The 23341-nt window shown below is 37.4% G+C and overlaps 1 protein-coding gene and 1 non-coding gene across 3 annotated transcripts in view; one reads left to right on the top strand and one right to left on the bottom strand.

Annotated features, from left to right (window-relative positions):
• TM9SF2 (transmembrane 9 superfamily member 2) overlaps positions 1–23341 on the bottom strand; it is an 85684-nt gene that overhangs the window by 52165 nt on the left and 10178 nt on the right. For both annotated transcript variants that reach the window (XM_037065808.1, XM_037065809.1), the window contains exons 2-3: positions 6359–6426; positions 4064–4157 (exon numbers count right to left, since the gene is read on the bottom strand). In XM_037065808.1, coding sequence (XP_036921703.1) covers positions 4064–4157; positions 6359–6426 — 162 coding nt within the window. The remainder of the gene's footprint in view (positions 1–4063; positions 4158–6358; positions 6427–23341) is intronic.
• On the top strand, positions 12883–13089 carry LOC119000723 (small nucleolar RNA U3). Its single transcript, XR_005069389.1, has one exon. It is a non-coding gene; the product is annotated as a small nucleolar RNA U3 (small nucleolar RNA).

The following is a 23341-nucleotide window of genomic DNA, read 5'->3' on the forward strand; positions in this document are numbered from 1 at the left end:
AGTTACAGAAGAGTCATGGTGATGTAAAGTACAGCATAGAAAATACAGTAGTCACAAAACTATATAAGGGATGACCCATGGACACAGACAAGTGTGGGAATTGTCTGAGGGAGTTGGGGTAGGCTGGGTGGAAGGGGGCGAAGAGAAAATTGGGACAACTGTAGTAGTATCAATAAAATATAATTAAGAAAGAATCAATACTAAAATTAATACTGAATCAACACTGAAAAGATATAAGTCAACACATTTATGGCTGGCTTGGGGAAAAATCTGATCTCTTAGCCCCATGTTTTGATTTACCTATGCCTTAGTCTTAAGCAATGCCTGCTCTCTCTCTTTAAAGACAGGGCTTAAAGAATTTGTTTTAGCACAACCTTGATCTTAAAAAATTCTAGAAAGCTCATGGAAAATGTTAGGTGGATATCTCTCTCCATTTTAAAATACTTCTCCTGATCTATTTTACCTCAACTTCTAGAACAAAACTAAATCTAAAAAGCACTAGGCCTAAAAGAATCTTTTGCATGAACAAGGCATGGTCTTCACACATAAATAAATGTACCCCAAATGGGATCCCACTAAGGAAGTAATCTGATTTACTGTGTGTGTGTGTGTGTGTATATATATATATTATTGATTATACCATTACAGTTGTTCTATTCCCCCCTTCATTCCCCTCCACCCTGCACACCCCCTCCCCCACCATTCTACCCCCCTTAGTTTATAACCACGTGTCTCAAGTTCTTTGGATTCTATATTTCCCCCACTATTCTTGCCCTCCCCGCTATCTATTGTCTACCTACTGTCTATGCTATTTTCTGTGCCTTCTCCCCCCTTCTCCTCCTCCCACTCTCCTGTTGCTAACCTTCCATGTGTTCTTCATTTCTATGGTTCCACTCCTGATCTAGCTGTCTTCTTAGTTTGCTTTTGTATTAGGTGTGGTTGTTAATAACTATGAGTTTGCTGTCCTTTCACTGTTAATATTTTTCATCTTCTTTTTCTTATATAAGTCCCTTTAGCATTTCATATAATAAGGGCTTGGTGATGATGAACTCCCTGAACTGGACCTTATCTGAGAAGCACTTTATCTGTCCTTCCATTCTAAATGAAAACTTTGCTGGATAAAGCAATCTTGGCTGTAGGTCTTTGGATTTCATGACTTGGAATACTTCTTTTCAGCCCCTTCTTGCCTGTAAGGTCTCTTTTGAGAAATCAGCTGACAGTCTGATAGGTACTCCTTTGTAGGTGACTGTCCCCTTATCTCTTGCTGCTTCTAGGATTCTCTCCTTCATTTCAGTCTTGGCTAATGTAATTATGATGTGCCTTGGTGTGTTCCTTCTTGGGTCCAACTTCTTTGGGACTCTCTCAGCTTCCTGGATTTCCTGGAAGTCTATTTCCTTTGCCAGACTGGGGAAGTTCTCCTTTATTATTTGTTCAAATACGTTTTCCACTCGTGGCTGTTTCTTTCCCCCTTCTGGTACCCCTATAATTCAGATGTTGGAACGTTTAAAGATGTCCTGGAGGTTCCCAAGCCTCTCCTCATTTTTTTGAATTCTCATTTCTTCATTCTTTTCTGGTTGGATGTTTTGTTCTTCCTTCTGGTCCACTCCCTTGATTTGAGTCCCAGTTTCCTTTCCATCACTATTGGTTTCCTGTGCATTTCCCTTCATTTCAATTAGTTTAGCCTTCATATGTTCCTCTAATTTGTGACTATAATCTACCAGTTCTGTGAGCATCCTGATAAATAGTGTCTTGAATTGTGCTTCTGAGAGGCTGGCAATTTCTCGGTCACTTAGAGTTATTGGCTCTGGGGCTTTGAGTTCTTCTTGAGCCATCTGTTGGACTATTCGTGCCTGTTACGTATCAGGATCAGAGCCCTAGGTGTTCACCCAGAGCAGGGCAACTCAGTCGCTGGGTTGTGAGGCTGTATGTGGGGACGGGGTCAAAGAGGAGCAATGGCGGCCGGGTCTGCTGCCTCCTGCTGCTGCGGCCACAGCTGCCACCGTCACCGGGGCCCATGCGTTTCGTCCCACTGCACTCGAATGTGCCACCACTGTCAGCCCTCTGCCACTGGGTTCACCTGCTGGGGCCTGCACGGTCCGTCTCACTGTGCGCAAATGTGCGACCGTGGTCAATCTGCCCTGCACCCCGATGCTACCCGGGTTGCCTGCGCGCATGGGTCGGGGGATCTTTACTGCCCAACCCTGCTCTGCTGCTGGCTCCGCCCCTTACCAGTCTCGGTTGAACGGTTCGTTGTTGTCGGACTTCCATATAATTCAATTTTCTGTTCTTTGGCTGTGTCTTTGTTCTCCAAACCTTTGTTGTGTTCAAACTTGGTTGTGGGAGAAGGCACAGTGTTTCCACCTATGCCTCCATCTTGGTGGAAGTCCGGAAGTAATCTGCCTTTACAGTCTGCCCCAAAGGGATAGAACTTCTCCACTGGTTTGAATATTTTGCTGGTCTTCCACGTTGACTGCTATTAAAGTCTGTTTACTACTAGAGACCTGCTATCACCCAAATTCATTAAAGGTGGTATGAATGTTCTTTCTCCCTTCCATCATTTCTCAAGGCCAAGAGATAAACAGAAGGACAGGGTTGAGCAACCGTAGGAGTATTTTTTAAGTTAACCATACTACTTAATAAATATGCCTGAAATTTACCTTCTTCTATAAAAGAGAATGCAATGAGTTTTAAAGTAATCTTTGAAAACATATCAGGGAGATATTACACAATTATTATGCTTGCCCTACTCAATATGTGCACACACTTTGAGTTCCATCTTTCCCAGGGACTTCATCCGATTAGTCCTTCAAATCTGTTGTCTTTATAAAATTTTAAAAAGTACTATCATCTTTAGGGTAGAAAATCTCAAATAAGAATATTTTAAGAGGATATATGTATAGTTTAAAACTGCAAACTTGCAGTGGATTAAATGTACACAATTATGGGTCTTTTCTCCCAGAGCTTCAGATGTAGGTACAGTGCTGGAAGGAGTTAAGAGGGCCAATGGGACTAATCTAGGCCTGGGGATTTGCTAGACAGATGCTCACAGTAATCAGGTGCCAAGAGAGATAGATGAGAGTGCTTAGTGAGAAAGCAGGGAAGGCAGCTAACCATGGGGTCTAAGCCACAGAAGAGAAGAATGTGAAGCCAAGAGAGGAAGCTGTCAGACTGGTAAATAAAACCTGGGGTCAAGCCAATAAAAGGAGTGCACATTTGAACAGATGCCCAATGTAGAGAATTCAAGGAAAAATGCACTGTGTAGAATATCTCTCATTTTATTTATATATCCTTTTGAGTGTATAGAAAATGTTAGGAAAGAATAACTGAGAAACTGATGTGAAACTGGGAGAAGAGTGGAATACTTAGTTTTCATTTTATGTTCTTCTGTACTATTTATTTTATTATATGGTGATTACAGTATTATTGTAAACCAGCTTAATTTTTCTAAAAGAAAGAGACCATTATTCTTTGGTAGCAGCATAACAGATATAAAATGAGCTGGGGAATATGCAATGCAGAAGAATAGGCTTAAAAGATCTATTACAGATTTAAAGGATAGAATAATTTAGCTTAGATTAGTTTAACTAATGTCCTAAAAGTACGTCAAAGATGTTCCAAACACACTTTTAATGGTCAAAATAGAAAGGCTGGCTTCCCAAGAATCCAATGAAGAAATCATAGTGCTGTATTTGCTAACACAGAGAGTCTATGGACACCATGCACAAAGACAGGAAGGAGATGTGGGGCAGCTGGGGCAACTTTTCACAACTACAGGCTGGGTTCCAGGTCCCTCTATAAAGTGAGGTGGGGGGGGGTCTGAGCACTGTCCTTTAGGCTATCACCTTATCATTTATAATATTGGTTGTATGAGTTTTTGTTAAGACAAATTTATCATGACATATCCTGAGAAGGGAAGGGATCCTTCTAAACTGTAACTTTAAAAAAACTATTCCAGAATGCAAGAGAGAAATGAATTTCTCTTTAGCTATGAGAGCCAAGTTATCTCTGGATTTTCTGTAAGAAAAAAAATACAATTAAATAACTTATAACAGTAAATACAAACCTTATATGGTGAAGGTTCAATTCTTTCCCCAAATAGTACCTGACCAAGATTTTCAGATGGGCGTTTTCCTTCAGATGCTTGGCAAAAGTCAAACCTGAGGGAAAACATATTTAAATTGTTAAAGATAAAAGGAAACAATGGAATGAACTCCTAGGCAATCCTGATGGCAGATTAGGTAATGATCATTACAGTACCTCTAACAGATGAGTAAGAAATATATTCATACTCCAAGTTCCATGTACCAAATCAACCCAAAACAAAAACCCCAAAACATCTGCAAATTATGCTTTAGAATCTTTTGATTTCTAAATAATACTTTTATTGAGATGTAAATTATAGAATTTTTAAAAATGATACATTATAATTTATTTTTGTCCATTTCAATGATAAAAGAATTTACATCCTTATTCTTCAAGTGAATTTTACATCACTTATTTCCTTTTGTCATAAATTTCTAATCCAAATCTAATCCATATAATAAATATGACAATTTTCCGTGGGTTTCTACCTCATCCGGATACACTGGACAACACATCCTAGTGTGAGAAGCACGACTAGACAGACACTCTGAGAATGGAGTGGTGGAAAAGTCATTACCTGTCAACCTTAAGCTTCTCTCTGTGTTAATTCCTTTGTATTACTAACCAGATTTTAATAAAGTTTTATTCAAACATTACAGCCTATTTTTAATTTTGCTATTAAAAATTAAGGGGCAGTTCTGTGTTCACTCTGCAATAATATGGGAGTACTTCAGACCAGCATTGTGATGGCTATAGATTAGCTAGATTCTTAAGAGGAAGATGATAAAAAAACTGGGACCAGGAAGGCCCCAAATGAAGACTCTCTATCTATACTGGATATGAGAGATCCATTGAGTTTTCCCAGGAATATCCACAAAGATTTAAGGAGAAATGTTTACTTACATAGTAAAACAAAGAGAAACTAGAAAAAGCACTCAAAGTATCCAATAGTTTAATATAAATTATGGTTCATCTATTCATAAACTTGTACTCTCTTCTCATAAAAATTTAAGCATATAAATCTTATAGGATAGTCTTACTTTTGTGTGTACTTTTTTCCTATAGTAAACAAATATTGTTTTCTAAAGTGTTAGATACCAGAGAAATTTAGAAGCCAACAAAAATTTAAAAACTATGTTTTACATACCATATCAAATGAATAAAGGATATTAATGCAACATTTTTATAATATAAAAAATGGAAATAATCAACTGTTCAGAAATATAGAATCAGTGAAATAAATGATACATGGACTACATAAAATCTCCACAAAGGAATAAAAAATGGCTACTAAAAAGACTGAAGTAGTTGTGTATAACATGAAAAGATACCCACAACGGACTCAGTGAGAAAATCAAGATGCAAATCATATATAATAGTATGAATCTATTTCATTTAAAATGTATAAATAAGCGGTTCGATTCCCAGTCAGGGCACATGCCTGGGTTGCAGGCCAGTTCCCTGCAGGCCAACTCCCAGCAGGGGATGCACGAAAGGCAACCATACATTGATGTTTCTCTCCTCTCTCCTTCCCTTCCCTTCGAAAGATAAATAAATAAAATATTTAAAAAAAAAAAAAAGAGATGGAAAAAAATAAAATGTATAAATAAATGAGGTTATATACATTAGACTATGCAGATAAAAATGTAGGAGCAGATATTAAAGTAATTATGTCTGGGGACCAATTATGTGGCATAGAAGGATTTTGTTTAAAAATGTGTGAGCTTTTATTATTAAAAATTTTAAAGAAAACAAAATGGTTTTTTATCCAGATGAAAAAGGAAATCCACTGTTTTTAGTTCATGCTTCTATTGTATTGCAAAGAGACATAAAAAGATCACATTTTACATTATAGTAATAAAGAATGCCCATTTTAAAATGTTTCCAGGACCTGAACATTTTTTTAATCTAAAGTTTACATCAACACTGATTTATATTTATAAAAAAAAGATTTTATTTACTTATTTTGAGAGGAGAAGGGAGGGAGAAAGAGAGGGAAAGAAACAATGATGTGAATGGATATGCAAGAGAAATGTTGATCAGCTGCCTCTCACACACTCCCAACCTGGGACCTGGTCTACAGCCCAAGCATGTGCTCTCACAGGAGTCAACATTTCAACCTTTTGGACTGCAAGTGGACACTCAATCTACCTAGTCACACATTTTTAAAAGCTCATGAGTTTATTTGTAACTGTGGGACATATAAAGCTCTAAATGCATAAAATTCTGATGAGTCGTGTAAAATTTTATAAAAAAAACAAGCTGAAAAACTTACGCTGTATATTCGTAAGGAAGAACTGATTCCACTGAGTCAAGCCTGTTAACAAACAGCTCTATTTCAGCCTGAAAATAAGGAAACACAGAATCAGAATATAAACAACTGAAGATCAAAACTTGAGTCTGCTTGGGATTTAAAAAGAATTTGATATGTTTGAAATGTGAAATTTTATGATATCCAACTCACTCTAAACAATTCTCTTATAAAACCACTCACCAAGTGGGATTTATATGTATTCAAATTACACCAAAGCTGAATTATTAGAGGTGCAAATGTCTCCAATATTTTCTAAATGCTTTTTAAGTTCTAAAATTTCTAAAAAATTAAATATTTTTAACTAAATGATTTACCACATCTATATATATATTTATAAAAACCTAGCTCAAACTCAGTATTTCATTCTGAAGCACAAAAACAGTATTTACTTTTAAAACAATTTTCAAAACATTCTCAATGCAATGAAGACATGCTACCAAGTAGTAAAGCACTTTCTATATCAACTAAACTATAAATACAATCCCATGCACTTGCGTACTCTTAAGCAGACAGGAAATGGACAGTGACAAAATGAGGTAATTTTGGAGGGCTGCTTTGATCAATTTGAGAATGCTGATACATGGTAATAACAGCAAAGAAATTTACCAGATCAAGTTCAGCAATGGGGAAGGGGAAAAAAGCTGTATTAGCTTCCTAGGAAATGCAAGCTAATGTAAAACTACACCTTCCCACTGAAGCTCCCAAAATTCTTCAGGGTATGTTTCAGGTTCTTCTTCTCCACAGAACTCAAAACACATACCCACTCTCTCATTTCAGGCTCACTGTTATTCATGTCAGAATTCTTTACTTGAAGAGGACAGTAAATAATTTGTGTGCTAATCAAAAACAACTAAAAATGAGCTCTGTATTTGGGACAAGTTATTTTTATAGAGTTAGTCTGCTATGGCTGCTGCTGGAGTCTGTGATTGATCATGAGGCACCCTGAAATGGCACAGAGCCACATCTGTCATTTTGATCTCATTCACTAGTGTTATCAGCTGTCCTCTTATACTTGTTAACATTCCAAAGCAAGACAAGATGTTTCATGTATTACATAAAAAACAAATAATACACTGCCATGGGAAAAGCAGCAAAACATACAGGAAAAAGAACAGACTCTGGGGCCAGTTTGCCTGAGTTCAAATTCCACTTACTACTCATGTGACTTTGGTCGTTATTAATCACAGTTTCCTTATGGGTGCTTCAATTTTCTTATCAGCAAAATGGGGATAACACTATTTACTTTATTGGGGTATTGGTGAGCTAACACTTACAAAGTACTTTATTAATACTAAATAAAACCAAATACATTTTATAATATTCACAATTGAGAATGCCCAAACTACACTGCTTATGGCCCACAGGTGTCCAACCTGTGCCCTATGGGCCACATGCAGCCCAGGATGGCTAGGAATGTGGCCTGACACAAATAATCATAAATTTACTTAAAACACTACAAGGCTATTTTTTGTGGTTCCATGTTACAATGTATTTAATGTGTGGCCCAAGATGACTAACTCTTCTTCTAGTGTGGCCCAGATACCAAAAGGTTGACACTCCTGGTTATGTCATAAAATGCTTATTCAAGATTCATGTTGTAAGACAGAAGACAAGACATTAGCCTTTATAGAGAGAGCTGAAAACAGTATCATATATAACCCCTAAAATTCTACTCAAATGAAATGACAACTCAATGGCAACACTACCTCAAACACATAAAGAAAATGTGTCTCTTTGCATGAAATACTCAAGACTATATACCACTGGTCATTTTAGCTAAAAAGATAAGCATTACTATATGCCTGAATACAAATATATTCTGTGGCTCTGAAGAGAGAACTTCTAGTTCTTTTAGTACAGCCACCAGGATCCAGGGTCCCTGTGCTGGGTCATTCCCCATACTGCCGGAGCCATCTTTCCCAGGCAGACCACTCCCCTCCAAGTGGCATTAGCCTGAGGTGAAGGAGTAGCCCTGACTCAGGAATTACTCTGCCTCACCCTGTGGTATTTAAGCCTTGTTGCTAAGGAATACAGTGGGAAGACTTTCACTCTTTAAGCCTAACAGAAAGTGTATAGACAGAGGTGGATCTCTGAGAACTCTGAGACTAGCTGACCCTATCCAGGCCCGGTGCTGGTTAAAGCCAACCTTGGTGGACAGTCTGGTTCTTCCTGCACACACCCAACCTCAGCAAAGGGAACCACAAACAGTGGATCACTGATAGCTCCAAATAGGTTGCCCTGGGCCAGTCACAGGCAGGGTGTGACATAGGCCTACACCACAGTCTTGAAGATCTACCTAACACATAGGAACACAAAGCAGCAGCCAAATTGGAAAGACAAAGAACAGGCCTCGAATGAAAGAATGAAAGAATCCTCCAGAAGGAGAACTTAGAAGAAATGGAGGGAAGAAATCTATCAGAGAGTTTAGAGTAATAATTAAAACACCACTCAACAGCATGAAAGAAGACACAGAAACCATTACAAAGGACCAGTCATAAAGAATGTAATATATGAAATAAACAATATACTGGAATAAACAATACATTGGAGGGAATAAATAGGTTAGATGGAGCAGAGAACTGAATCAGTGATTTGGAAGACAACATAGAAAAAAATAATCCAAGCAGAGCAGCAACAACAACAACAAATTAAAAAGAATAAGGTGAGTTTAAGAAATCTTGGGGACAAAATGAAGCATAACAACATCTGTATCATGGGAATACCAAATAAGAAGAGAAAGTACAAGGAATTGAGAACCTTTTTGAAGAAATAATGACCAAAAACATTCTGGTGAAAGAAAGGCACATATCTAGGAAGCTCATAAGAGTTCCTAATGATTTGGATCCAGAGATGCTTGACTACGCTGAGACACATCATAATTAAAATGAAAGGTTTGAAGACAAAGAGAGAATCCTAAAAGATTCAAGGGAAAAGAAGGTAGTTACATAGAAGAGAACAACAATTAGTCTGTATTCTGATTTCTCAACAGAAAACATTACAGGCCAGAAAGGAGTGGTACAAACTACTCAAGGTGATGAAAAGCAAGCACCTACATCAAGTCTACTTTACCCAGCAAGGCTATCATTTAAAACTGAAGGAGAAATAAGGAGCATTTCCCACCCCCAACACACACACACTAAAGTAGTTTGTTAACACCAAATGTGTACTGCAACAAATGTTAAAGGGATTGATTAAAGAAGAAAAAGAGAAAGAAAAAAAAAGACACACCAAAACAGTCTAAAAATAAAAAGGCACTAAATATGTATCTAGCAATAATCACCTTAAATGTGAATGGCTTAAATGCTCCAACCAAAAGACAGAGGGGCTGAATGGATAAGAAAACAATACCCATGAACATGCTGCCTCCAATAGTCTCCTACCTCAGATCGCAAGACACACAACAACTAAAAGTAAAAGGATGGAAAAAGATAGTTCATGCAAATGGAAAGGGAATAAAAAGCTGGAGTAGCAATAGTTACATCCTACAAAATACACTTTAGGAAGACTAAAGACTATAGATTTTAGTAAGGCCAAGACTATAGTAAGAGACAAAGAAGGGCACTACATAATGATAAAGGGAACAATCCAACAAGAGGATACAACCATAGTAAACATTTACACACCCAATAAAGGAGAAGCAAATTATTTAAAGCAAATCTTGATGCACATACAGGGAGAGACTGACAGAAATACACCATCTGGGATTTTAACACCCATTAATTTCAATGGATCAATATTCCAGACAGAAAATCAACAAGGAGATAGAGACCTTAAACACACTAGATTAAGTGGATTTTATTGATGTATTCAGAGCATCTCATCCCAAAAGAGTATACATACTTTTCAAGTGCAGATGGAATGTTTTTTGGGGACAGACCACATGCTATGACACAAAACAAGTCTCAATAAATCTAAGAAGACTGAAATCGTATCAAGCATCTTCTCTGACCACAATGCTATGAAACTAGAAATCAATCATAAGAAGAACACTGAAAAACACACAAGGACATGGAAGTTAAATAACATGTTTTTAATGAATGGGTCAACAATGAGATCAAGAAAGAAATCAAAAGATACCTTGAAACAAATGAAAACGAGAACACAAGCCCTGGATGGTGTAGCTCAGTGGATTGAGCGCGGGCCTGCAAACCACACGATCGCGGTTCGATTCCCAGTCAGGGCACACGCCTGGGCTGCAGGCCAGTTCCCAGCAGGGGAAACACCAGAGGCAACCATACATTGATATTTCTCTCCCTCTCTCCTTCCCTTCCCCTCTAAAGATAAATAAGAAAGAATAAAATACCTACGAATAAACCTAACCAAGCATGTAAAAGACCTGTACTTGGAAAATTATAAGACACTGAAGAAAGAAACTGAAGAAGATCCACTAAGTGGAAGCACATAACCATGTTAATGGAAGGAAGAATTAACATCATTGAAATGTCCAAACTACCCAAAGCAATCTATAGATTCAACTCAATTCAAGATTCTGATGATGTATTTCACAGAACTAGAACAAATATTTCAAAAATTTATATGGAACTACAAAAGGCCCTATGCAGCAACAGTGATACTGAGAAAGAAGATCAAAGTTGGAAGAATCACACTATATAACATTAAACTATACTATGAGGCCATAGTAATCAAAACAGCATAATATTGGCATAAACACAGACACATAGATTAATGGAACAGAATAGAGAGCCCAGAAATAAGCCTACACATTTATAGTCAACTAATATTCGACAAAGGAAGCAAGCATATAAAATTCTCTAAAGATAGTTTATACAATAAATGCTGTTGGGAATACTGGACAGATATGTGCAGAAAAATGAAACTTTCTTACACCACACACAAAAATAAACCTAAAATGAATCAAAGGCTTAAATGTCAGATCTGAAACCATAAAAATCATAGAAGAATGTTGGGAACAATCTTTCCTGGTTTCAGAAGCTGTAACCCTCCATGGCTAAGGCTGAGTAAAAAGACCTTGGGACCATAAGCCACTAAGGAGACAAAACTTATCCTCCAGGTAAGGGTGCAGCCTCTGCCTTTTTTACTCTACCTTGCTTGGCCACTGGAAGATGGCTGGTTAGCCAGTGATGGTTAAGATTCCTCAAGGAAGGAACCACCTAAAACAGGCAAAGTCACGAAGGGGCCATCAAGGAAGGAATTAGGGGATTATGGAGGGACAAAAAAACCTCACCCCTGGGCTTTGACAGAGCCTGAGTCCTCATTCTATCTGTAAGAAGTCTCCTAATCTCTTGGCTGCCTTACTTCCCCCACCTGACTTAAGCCTAAAATGATGCTGAAGGCAGGGTGCAGTCCTGTGCCAGAATGGGCGGTTCCTAGCCAGGAGTATGGGGAGCACAGCAATCAGGCCTAAGAGAGAATGCGTAAAATCCTGTGAAACCTGCTTTGCTAAGAATGCCTTCAATTTAAATGTCAAGGGTCCAAACACAAAAAGAGTTTGTTTCCCAAAGTTTTAGGCTCTTTGGCCTCACTCTCTCTGACCCTGGCTCAGAATAAGCCCTTATAGTTCTGTGAATGTTATCTATTTCTTGATCATTACTGCATGACAATGACTGATGAGCTTTACATACATGCCCTGTATTCCTAGCAAACTAAACCCAGTAAAAGCCCATTGAGAAACAGGCTCCAGGCCTTTCTCCTCTGAGAGACTGGTCAGCCTTTCCTCCCCAAGCAGATCATGTCTTGGTAGACTTACTCTTATCTGCGGCGGCATGGGAGTTGTGTGGGCAGAGTCCCTCCATAAAAGAAAACACAGGCAGCAAAATCTTGGACGATGCTTATAGCAGTATTTTATCAATAAAATAAAAAGACAACCCACAGAATGGGAGAACATAGTCGCCAATGCACCTTATAAGGAGTTAATTAATAAATTAACCCAATTAATAAATCAGGAATGGGCAAAGGACCTGAATAAACACTTCTCCATAGAGGACATACAGATGGGCAACAGTTGTATGAAAAGATGCTCAACATAACTAATCATCAGAGAAATAGGAATTAAAAGTACAATAAGGTATCATCTCACACATGTCAGAATGGCTATCATCAAGAAATCCACAAATAAGTGCTGGCAAGGATGTGGAGAAAGGGGAACCCTTTTGTACTGTTGGTGGAAATGCAGATTGGTGTAGCCACTGTGGAAAGCAGTATGGATATACCACAAAAAATTAAAAATTGACCTGTCTTTTGACCCAGTGATCCCATTTCTGGGACTATAACTGAAGGAACCCAAAACACTAACTTGAAAGAACATAAGCACTGCTATATTCATTTACAATAGCCAAGATATGGAAGCAGCCCAGGTGTCCATCAATAGATGAGTGGATAAAACAACTATGGGACATTTACACAATGTAATACTAATTGGCCATAAACAAAGAAAAAATTGTTATCCTTTGCATCAATATGTATGGACCTGGAGAACATTATGCGAAGTAAAATAAGCCAGTCAGAAGACTATACTTTCAGGGATCATTTCTATAGTTTGTTACATGTCTCTGAGCATGTAGAGCACCCAAAACCACGAGGAGGAGGTGCAGTGTTCTCTCCTAAGTGTGAAGCCAGCTTTTGGTGGTGTTTTTGCAACTGCCAATAGCCATTGATGATCATTCTTCTCTTCCTTTGGAAGAGTAAGAGGAAGAGAATGCAGTCTGAGTGGTAAAAGAAAAAAAAAAAGAAAAGAAGTAAGCCAGCCAGAGAAAGATATATACCATATGATTTCACTTGTATGTGGAATCAATGAATAAACTGAACTTACAAGCAAAATATATACAGACTCATAGACAGAGGCCAGGATGACAGCTCAGGGGTGTGGGGGTATGTTAAGGGGTGGAGGATTTGAGCAAAAAAAAGGAATCATGGACATAGACAATGGTGTGGTGATTGCTTGGGGGAGGAATAGTATAAAAGGAATAAATAGTAATGGAAAAATACAATAAAAATGGAAAAAAATAAAGAGTATGATGATATATAACCAAAAAAGAGAGAGAGAGACAATATAGCCAATGCTAGAACATCATGAGTTTGAACTGTGCAGGTCTACTTACATGGCGATTTTTTTCAAATAAATACTGTAAAATGTAAAATAATTAATGAAAATTTAACTTTAATTACATTTAAATAGTTATAAGAGGGTAATGGCTACTGTATTAGCATAGTAACAGAAAAGTATAAAATGCTGCTCGGTACCTCTTCATACACATAACACTTTGCTCATGTCACTACAATGTTTTATTTACCTTGCAAAATAATTGTAAAATAATTCTAATATTGTGGGTCTAACCCAGGGGTTTAGCAAATGTTTTATTAAAGGTCCAGGGAATAAATATTTCAGGCTTTGCAGGACTCCAGTCTCTGCCACTGTAGGGCAAAAAGCAGCCATTAGCAGTATATAAGTGAATAAAGATGGTTGCATCCCAATAAAACTCTATTTATTGGTACTGAAGTTTGATGTTCTCAGTTTGAGGATCCTATAAAACAATATGCAAGATGGATTTGACTACTAGTCTATCCTTGACCTATGTTTGCCAAACATTTTTCTTTAAAAATTTTTGTTCTAACTTATTGATTTGAGCAGGGGGAGGGAGGGAGGGATAAAGGAAGGGGAGAGAGAAACATCATTTTGTTGTTCCATTTTTTAAAGCATTCATTGGTTGCTTCTTGTATGTGCCCTGACTAGAGATTTAACACAGGACCTTGGTGTACTGGGATAATGCCCTCACCAATTTAGCTAACCCACCAAGGCCCAACATATTTTTCCATGTTCTTTAAATCTAAATCTTAGAAAACCTAAAACATGGTACTGGGTTAAAGACCTGATGCTATGTGAAAAATTTTAGGACATTGTTCAAGGACATATAAATTTATGGTTAAAGTTTCTTCCATTTCTTCCCAAATGATGAGGCAATAATTTTTCTGTAGCCTATGATGTTCTCTCTGAAGTTTCATGGTACATCTTCTGGCTATAGGATTATAAGACAGAGAGAAAACCATATTCTCATTTTCTGACTTCTCCCGTATCTCCTCTGAATCTTAATCTCTCAAAACAAAAAGGTCTTAATTTTCTGAATCACCTATCTCCTTGATCATGCCAGCTGCTTTTCTCAGGACCTTGCCCTACCCTCATACCCTTCTTAAAAGGTATGTGATTGAGAATTACAAGAAAAATGAATGGTTTAGACACTATAGTTTTACATATATATAGAATGACATTGTTACTTTTCATTAGCCTTTCTGGCCATAAGCATAATTCTTCAATGACACTATTCACCTCTTACCTATGTTCTACTGGGTTGGCCAAAAAGTTTGTTCAGGTTTTTTCTGTAAACTGGCTCTACTAGCACTTAGTTGTTTTTAACTTCACTGGAAACAATTTTGTCAGACTGTATTGTGACAACTGTCATATCAGTGTGCATTAAAAAAACTTACGAAAATTGGTGAATTTTTATGTAGCCATTTTAATATTGAAGATGGAAGATAATAAGCAATATTTGGAGCATATTATGCTGTATTATTTCAAGAAAGGTAAAAATGCAACTGAATGCAATAAAAAATTTGTGTAGTGTATGGAGAAGATGCTGTGACTGACTGAACATGTCAATGGTGGTTATCAAAGTTTAGTGCTGGAGATTTCTCACTGGATGATGCTCCACAGTCAGGTAGACCAGTTGGAGTTGATAGTCATATCAAGACATTAACTGAGAACAATCAATGTTATACCATGCATGAGATAGCTGGCACACTCAAAATGTCCAAATCGAGCACCAAAAATCATCTGCACTAGCTCAGTTGTGTTAATCGCTTTGATATCTGGGTTCCACATAAGGTAAGTGAAAAAAACCTTGATCATGTTTTTCCATGTGATTCTCTACTTACATGTAACAAAAATGCTCCATTTTTAAAACAAATTGGGACAGGCAATGGGACAGGCAATGGCAAGTGGATAATTTACAATAATGTGGAACAGAAGAGATTGTGGCCAGGCAAAATGAACCACCACCAACCACACCAAAGGCCAGTCCTCATTCAAAGAAGGTGATGTTGTGTATAAGGTAGGAATGGAAGGGAGTCTTCTACTATGAGCTCCTTTTGGAAAACCAAACAATTAATTCCAACAAGTACTAATCCCAGTTAAATGAACTGAAAGCAGCATGCCAAAAAAGAATCTGGAATTAGTCAACAAAAACCACATAATCGTCCATCAGGGTAATACCAGACTACATGTTTCTTTGATGACCAGGCAAAAATTGTTACAGCTTGGCTGGAAGTTCTGACTCAATGCCATATTCACCAGACATTTCCATCTATTTCGGTCTTTACAAAATTCTCTTATTAAAAACAATATTAATTCCTGGAAGACTGAAAAAAACACCTGGAGCAGTTCATTGCTCAAAAAGATAAAAAGTTTTGGGAAGATGGAATTATGAAGTTGCCTGAAAGATGGCGAAAGGTAGTGGAACAAATGGTGAATACGTTGTTCAAAAGTTCTTGGTGAAAAAAAAAGTCTTGAGGCTTCAAGTCAAGTTGGAGGCAGGTAGACATGTTTTCTCTCCCTGTGCAACCATAGAAAGAATTACAACCAGACCTCAAAACTAATAATACCCACTGTCAGAAAATCAAGCTGCGTGGAAGTCCAAGGATTTAAAGAAACCACATTCATCCAGGTTAGGAGAGGAAGAGTTGTGGAGACGCAGTGTGGTGCAGCAAGGTAGTGGCAAAACATATAGTCCCCCATTCACGTATGGTAGATGAAAATTGGGAGGGACACCTTGGGAGACAGTGATCCTAGCCCAAGGTCAGATCACACAACCCAGGGTTCCAGTAACAAGAAGATGATCTCCATTACCTCTGGCTGCAAAAACCAGTGAGGGTTGGGGCAGCAGAAGAAACTGCCATATTTTCTAGGCTTAAAGGGTCTGCATGGTTATAGAACACATGCAAACCCACCCACTGTGGGATTCACCACCAGGGCAGCGGCTGGAAGGGTGCCAGTCACACACAGGAAGGAGGTGAAGTGACTGGAAACAGGAAGAGTGCCAGATGAGCCTCCAGAAGCCAGGTGGCAAGACTGTCCCCTTTCTGAACCCTCCCCACACACCAAAAAAGCAGTGAAGTGGGCTGCCTCCCCCTGACAATTATCTAAGGCTCCACCCCATGAAATTTACAGGTGCCTTTTCTACACAGGCCACACTACTAAGACAGGGAATAAAAGCAGCTCTATCTAACACACAGAAACAAACACAGGGCAACTGTTAAATTGAGGAGACAAAGAAATATGGCCCAATTGAAAGAACAGAACAAAACCCCAGAAAAAAAACTACGCGAAACAGAGATAGCCAACCTATCAGAGGTACAGTTAAAAACACTGATGGTCAAGATGTTCAGAGAATTCATTGAGTATGGCCAAAAAAATAATAATAATAAAGGAAGAAATGAAGGTTACATTTAGTGAAATAAATAAAAATCCACACAGAGCCAAGAGGGAAGGGAAGGAAGCCTGGATTCAAACCAATGATTTAAAACATAAGGAAGACACAAATATTCAAACAAAACAGAAAGAAACAAACTCAAAAAAATGAGGTTAGGCTTAGGAACCTCAGGGACATCTCCAAATGTGCCAACATCTGAATCATGGGGTTCCAGAAGGACAAGCGGAAGAGCAAAAAATTGAAAACTTATTTGAAAAAATAATGAAAGAAAACTTTCCTAATTTGGTGAAGGAAATACATACAATTCCAGGAAGCACAGAGAGTCCTAAACAAGTTGGACCCAAAGAGGAACACACCAAGGCACATCATAATTTAAATACTGAAGGTTAAAGATAGAGAATTTTAAAAGCAGCAAGAAAAAGAAGAGAGAGTCACCTACAAAGTTCTCATAAGATTATAAGTTGATTTCTAAAAAGAAACTTTGCAGGCAAGAAGGGACTGGCAAGAAGTATTCGAAGTCATGAAAGGCAAGGACCTACATCCAAAATTGCTCTATCCAGCAAAGCTTCCATTTAGAATACAAGGGCAGACAAAGTGCTCCCCAGACAAGATAAAGCTAAAGGAGTTCATCATCACCAAACCATTATTACAGGAAGGACTTATCTAAGAAAATGAAGACCAAAACCATGAACATTAAAAAGGCAATAAATTCACAACTATCAACAGCTGAATCTAAAAAACAAACAAATGGAAATTAAGGAAACCACCAGAACAGGTACAGAATCATATGGAGATCATTTGGAGGGTTATCATCTGGGAGGGGGAAGGGGAAGAAAGGTCAAAATGGTGCAGGGAATAAGAAGCATAATTGGTAAGAACAAAATAGACAGGGGGATGTTAAGAACAGGATAGGAAATGGAGAAGCCAAAGAACTTATATGTACAACCCATGAATATGAACTGAGGAGGGGGGCATTGCTGGAGGGTATCAGGCAGAGGTAGGCAAAGGGAAAACAATCGGGACAACTGTAATAGCATAATAAATAAAATATACTCAAAAACAAAAGTCTTTCACTCTACTTGGCTGGTGTGGCTCAGTGGATTGGGTGCCAATCTGCAAACCAAAGGGCCGCAGGTTCAATTCCCAGTCAAGACACATGCCTGGGTTGGGGCCAGATCCCTAGTAGGGAATGTGTGAGAGGCAACCATACATTGGTGTTTCTCTCCCTTTCTATCTCCTTCCCTTCGCCTCTCTCTAAAAACAAAGAAATAAAATATTTTTAAAATTTTACAAAAAAAAAGTCTTACTCTAAATTTGAACAATTTTTTTGGTCAATCCAATATAAGCAATAGCTTAGAGCTCATCATCTCAAAAATATAGTTGTTGTTTTTCCTTAAATATACTCTTAACTTGTCCATGACCAAACTAACTTATTGATTGTGCTCTCATGTAACTTTAAGAGAATTTCTGGAAATATATTCCCTTGGCTTTACCATGCATTACACATAGGAGCTTAATACTATGAAACATTTCACTTTCATTCTCTACTAAATTTAATATCCAAATTAGACTCAAGCACCTGTCCTGGAAGTCTGTTTTCCCCATGGATTTATTCAGTACTCCACTGTGCATGTAAGTTAACCCAAACCACTGTAAATTCCAATTTAACCTTAAAAAAATTTTTTTGTCAAAACCCCAGAAATCAAACTCACCAGCTCCCTCTACATCTACAGCAAGTCCTTGAATAGTTTCTATACACCAGGAAAATTTCTGTTCCAGAAACCATGCTAGTCTTTTGTTTATATAATTTACTATCATTTTAATAGATTACCATGCTAACCCTATTTTAGTCTATAGCCCAAAGGCCCCTATACTCCTTTCTCTCCCTATTATCCTATTTGAACATTATTAGTTTTTAGCCGTTTTCTTAGCATTTTATCTAGTTTTAAATCCCCATTAAATTTACCTTATCAACTTCTCCTCATCTGGTGAAATAGTTTCAAATTCAACTCCTAAAACAAAGGTGTTAAGGCCACCTAACAAGCACATGTTTTAGCCTTGCTTTGTGATTTATAAGAATGTCTACAAGACATCAAGGGCTGTTCACAAATTTTTTCCAAAAAGCAAAATTCAAAAAACATTTCACAAAACTTTCACCTATAAACAAAATTAATTTTAACATACAGCACATAAATAGAGAACACAACTTCAGTTTGAAGGCAGCATTATGTCAGACAGTTGAGTTCATCTCAAATCCTATGTCTATTCTTAATAAATATGAGCTCCTAAATAAATAATAATTTTTTAATGTGATGAAAGAATAAGGTAATACTAAAATAGCAAACAACACAGAAGCTGGCCACAGCTGGTACACAATTAGTATAATTTAAACGACTAGGTAAGTGTAGCTATTATTACCTATTATTTTAGAAAAATTAGACATTCCTGAATCTGAATACTTATTAGCATAAGGATAGCCTTGAGGGTTCCTGTAAGAGGCCCAGTCTCTTCTCCTTCTGTTAAAGGACATTAGGACAATACACTTTTTGATCTACCATTTATAGCTACTCATCTTCTTTGCTGTAAGTCTAGGAAAAGGGAAGATAATCAAGCACAAGTCTCATAATAATGTTTTGAACTAGGGACTGCTGACTCTACTTTAAGACAAATAAGTTAAAAAACTGGACTGCTGCCTCAAAAAAAAATAAACTCAACTGTTACTACCATCACTTTTAATGTCTGCTGCCTTCAGTCCTCTACTTTTCTTCCTTCTTGTCTCAGAATTCTGACACTTTTCTACACTTACTTTTACAGGAAAGTTAATGTATCATAAATATTACCACTAAACTATGGACCTTTTTCTGTTGTTTAGTGAACTACTCAAAACACACCTTTGAGATTCAGTTCATCTTGACTATTTTTGTAGCACTTTTGTTCATTCTTCCTTGTTTACATTATAAAAATCTGAAAATTTAAGAATTATAATTTCACTTAAAACATGCTAAGAAACGTAGTTTAAAATACTTTTAACATAAAACGATTGAGTTACAACATCTGTAAATATGCTACATTTACAATACTCTATTTTAAATATTGATCCTTAGAGTGAAAGAAGAACATTTCAAAAGCATTATAAGAATTTGAATCCTCGTAATATGGCAGTAGAACAAATGTCAAAAATTGAAACGCCCTGGGTGGGTTGTTCAGTTGATTAGAGCATCACCCTGTACACCAAGGAGCTGCAGGTCTGATCTCCGGTGAGGGTGCATATGGAAGGCAACCTGTTGAAGTTTCTGATGTTTCTCACATAGATGTTTCTCTCTCTCTCAACCTGTTTCCTTCTCTCTCTAAAATCAGTAAGCCTACCCATGGGTAAGGATTAAAAAAAATTGACAGAAAGGAGAAAGAAACTGAGGTGCTAATGAGTTTATGTGTTTTTAATGAAGGGCAAAGTACATCATGAAACTCACCCCTAAAAATATAAATATACACATAGATGAAACGAGTAGGGAAAAACATAAGCAACTGCTGGCCCTAGGAGTCTAGATGAATACACAGATGATCATTATACTATTCTTTCAACTTTCTTGAATTTCGAAAATTGTCACAATTAAGAGTTGGCTTAAGAAAAGAAAAGGCTTTAAAGTTGAAAGCAGACTTTCAATTCAGTCTTACTATCAAGCAATGGAAGCCAAGTCAAAGCAATAAAAAATAAATACAAAGGGATAAAATATAGTGTGGAAAAATGTTCAAGAATCAGGGAAGATGCCCTGGCTGTGTAGCTCAGTTATAGCATCCCAATACACCAAGGTATGTGTAGCTTGGTTAGAGCACTGTCCTGATATGCCAAGGATGCAGGTTTGATTCCTGGTCAGGGCACACACAAGAATCAACCAATGAAAGCATAAATAAGGGGAAAATCAATCAATGTTTTGCTTGCTCTTTCAAATCAATCAATCAATTTAAAAAAAGCAGGGAAGATGACTTCAAAAGAAGTATTAAATAGCCCTGGCTGGGTGGCTCAGTTGGTTGGAGCATCATCCTGTACCTCAGAAGTTTGCAGGTTCAATTCCCAGTTGGGGCGCATATGGGAGGCAATGTTTGAGGCAATGTTTCTCTCTCACATCGGTGTTTCCCTCTCTTTCTCTTCCTCTCTTTCTAAAATCAATAAAAACATAACCTCAGGTGAGAACTTTTTAAAAAAGTATTAAATAAGGGAAAAATTTCAGTAGAGAAATAAATAAGAGAAAATTTTCTAAATAAGCAGAATTTGTAGTATATAGGAAAACTGAAGAACATTAACAAATCCTGAAAAGCCAGAAGAAATTCACTCAACACATTTATTTCATACCCACAATATTCTGTACTAGACACTGTAATATGATATAAAATACTTCAATACTTGCCTTCAAAGCATTTATAATCCAGATGGGAAAATAAGGCATACATTTATGAAAGTAAAATAAAAAGTGACAAAGCCATTTATATAGTCTTGGAGCATACACCGAATCTCAATGGGATTTGATTCATTAAATGAGATTAATGAATTCTTATCAGTAAAACAGCAATGTGCTGTAAGAGGACAATATCTGATTAACCTTAAGGTCACTTTCTTCTCTAAATTTCTTTATTACTCATCTAAAAGTTCACTGAGTGCATCTCCTTCTGGAAATTTGCCTTAAATAGAGAGGGCCAGCTCCAAACTATTACTGATATAACATGAAAGAGCATTATGTGTTATTAGGGCACAATCTTGCTTTCAAAATGTCCCAAATTGAGTAATTACAAGCACAGAAAGTTCTTAAAATGTTAAACATTTTAAGGAAGTAACAGATAAATCCTAAATCAAGACTGTAAATTCTAAAGAAAGACTTAGGCTGATTAAAATCCACGGTAAGAACTTTTAAATAAAAACAGTTTAACTTAATTTAGAGTTTTATGGTCTCCCTTCTAAATCCTTCTCCTTCCAAAAGTACAATTTTATTTCTAGTCCTAATCTCTCCATTTTACATCTGACCCCAGCTTTGGTCATCACTACACTCTATTTTGTTGCCTTAAGACACATGGTCCTTGCCACAGGACTGCATTTTTTCCCATTTCCTTGTTCCTTTTGTTTCTGCTTTTATTATACCTTACCTGACTGCCATCACATCTCTCCTATCCCTCACCTACAATTGGTTTGCAAGGTAGAAAGAAATCTATGAAGAAATTTGACTTTGTATACAGATCAAAGCAAGTGACTAGTGAAAAAAGGGTTTGAGATACCAAGGTAGAGCCACAAAAAAAAAAAAGAAAAACTATAAAAGCTTCCACTGTTAAATACTGAAGAACTATTGTGGGGTCAGTGGACATGGCCCTTGTCCCCCCTGCACCCCCAACTGAGGGCTGGCCAGAAGAAATGTGTATTGTTTTGGGAACGGATTATAACTCCTTCCTTACCCCCTTTTGGAAGCAGTTTCTTGTCCTGTGATGGCTTCCTGACTTTTTCTTTCTGCAGCTATACACTGAGGTAGTGTAGTTTTAGAGTCCTGCATACACGTGCCACCTTTGTCTAGGACCCCTTATAATGAGCCTCAGTTATAGCATGGCTGGAGAAGGCATGGCCTCTCTTGCTGACTCACTGCCCTTGGTGCACTCCCCTTTAACCTGAGTGATAAACGGCATGTCCACATCTGCTAGTCCTCCAAGTGATTTTTTCAGAATATTGCAAACACTTAAGCAGCTCCTAGTTCCGGGCTCCTACAACTGGCCTCACAAACAGGATATTCCAGAAAATACCCCTGTCAAGTATACTGCATGTGATAACATGACAAATAGGGAAGTCCAAGGGGTAATCCTGAAAATAGCTGGGGTAATCCTGGGATAGTGCACCAGTATTGGGGGGATGGCCCCAATGCTCCCACAAGCCTTGCAGAGGACCTGTGTGGGGGAAAAGGAAGCAGCAGCTGAAGCAAAAGTAAGGTAGCTAGAGGATGAGCTTAAGTTAGAGAAAAATAAGGAGTATGGTTCTAAGGCTAGTCCTACTTCCTTCTCGAAATTTTGCCTTTGCTTTGGATTTTGTTTTTGTTTCTGCTTTGGAAAGAGGCTTAGGTCACATTTTAGACTAATTAGAATTGTTTTACTAAAGGTCTAGTAAACAGAATAAGATTTAGGAAATGTATTCATGAATTCGACAATCTAAAGAATGGTAAATACTTACATTTAAGTTAGGGGAAATATATGGCTTTAGTAATTCAAGATGTAAATTATGGCAATATGTTTTGAAGGAAGTAGAATTAAAAGTAGGTGTCCTGATTTCTGGATGCGTTAAAAGGGCAAACTAAAAGGAAAAAAAGGAAAGCTGGAGGATTATGTAGAGGGAAGAAGCAAAAAGACAAGCAGATGAAAATATCTTACGCGTTCTCTTACCAAATTAGTAAGTCATATTTTGTGTAGAGTTTTTATGTATTCAGTCTTTATGTGTGTGGTCTTTATGTTATATGTG

The sequence above is a fragment of the Sturnira hondurensis genome, unplaced genomic scaffold (assembly GCF_014824575.4).
Source record: "Sturnira hondurensis isolate 20B ecotype Veracruz unplaced genomic scaffold, ASM1482457v3 Scaffold0016184, whole genome shotgun sequence".
Lineage (NCBI taxonomy): Eukaryota > Metazoa > Chordata > Mammalia > Chiroptera > Phyllostomidae > Sturnira > Sturnira hondurensis.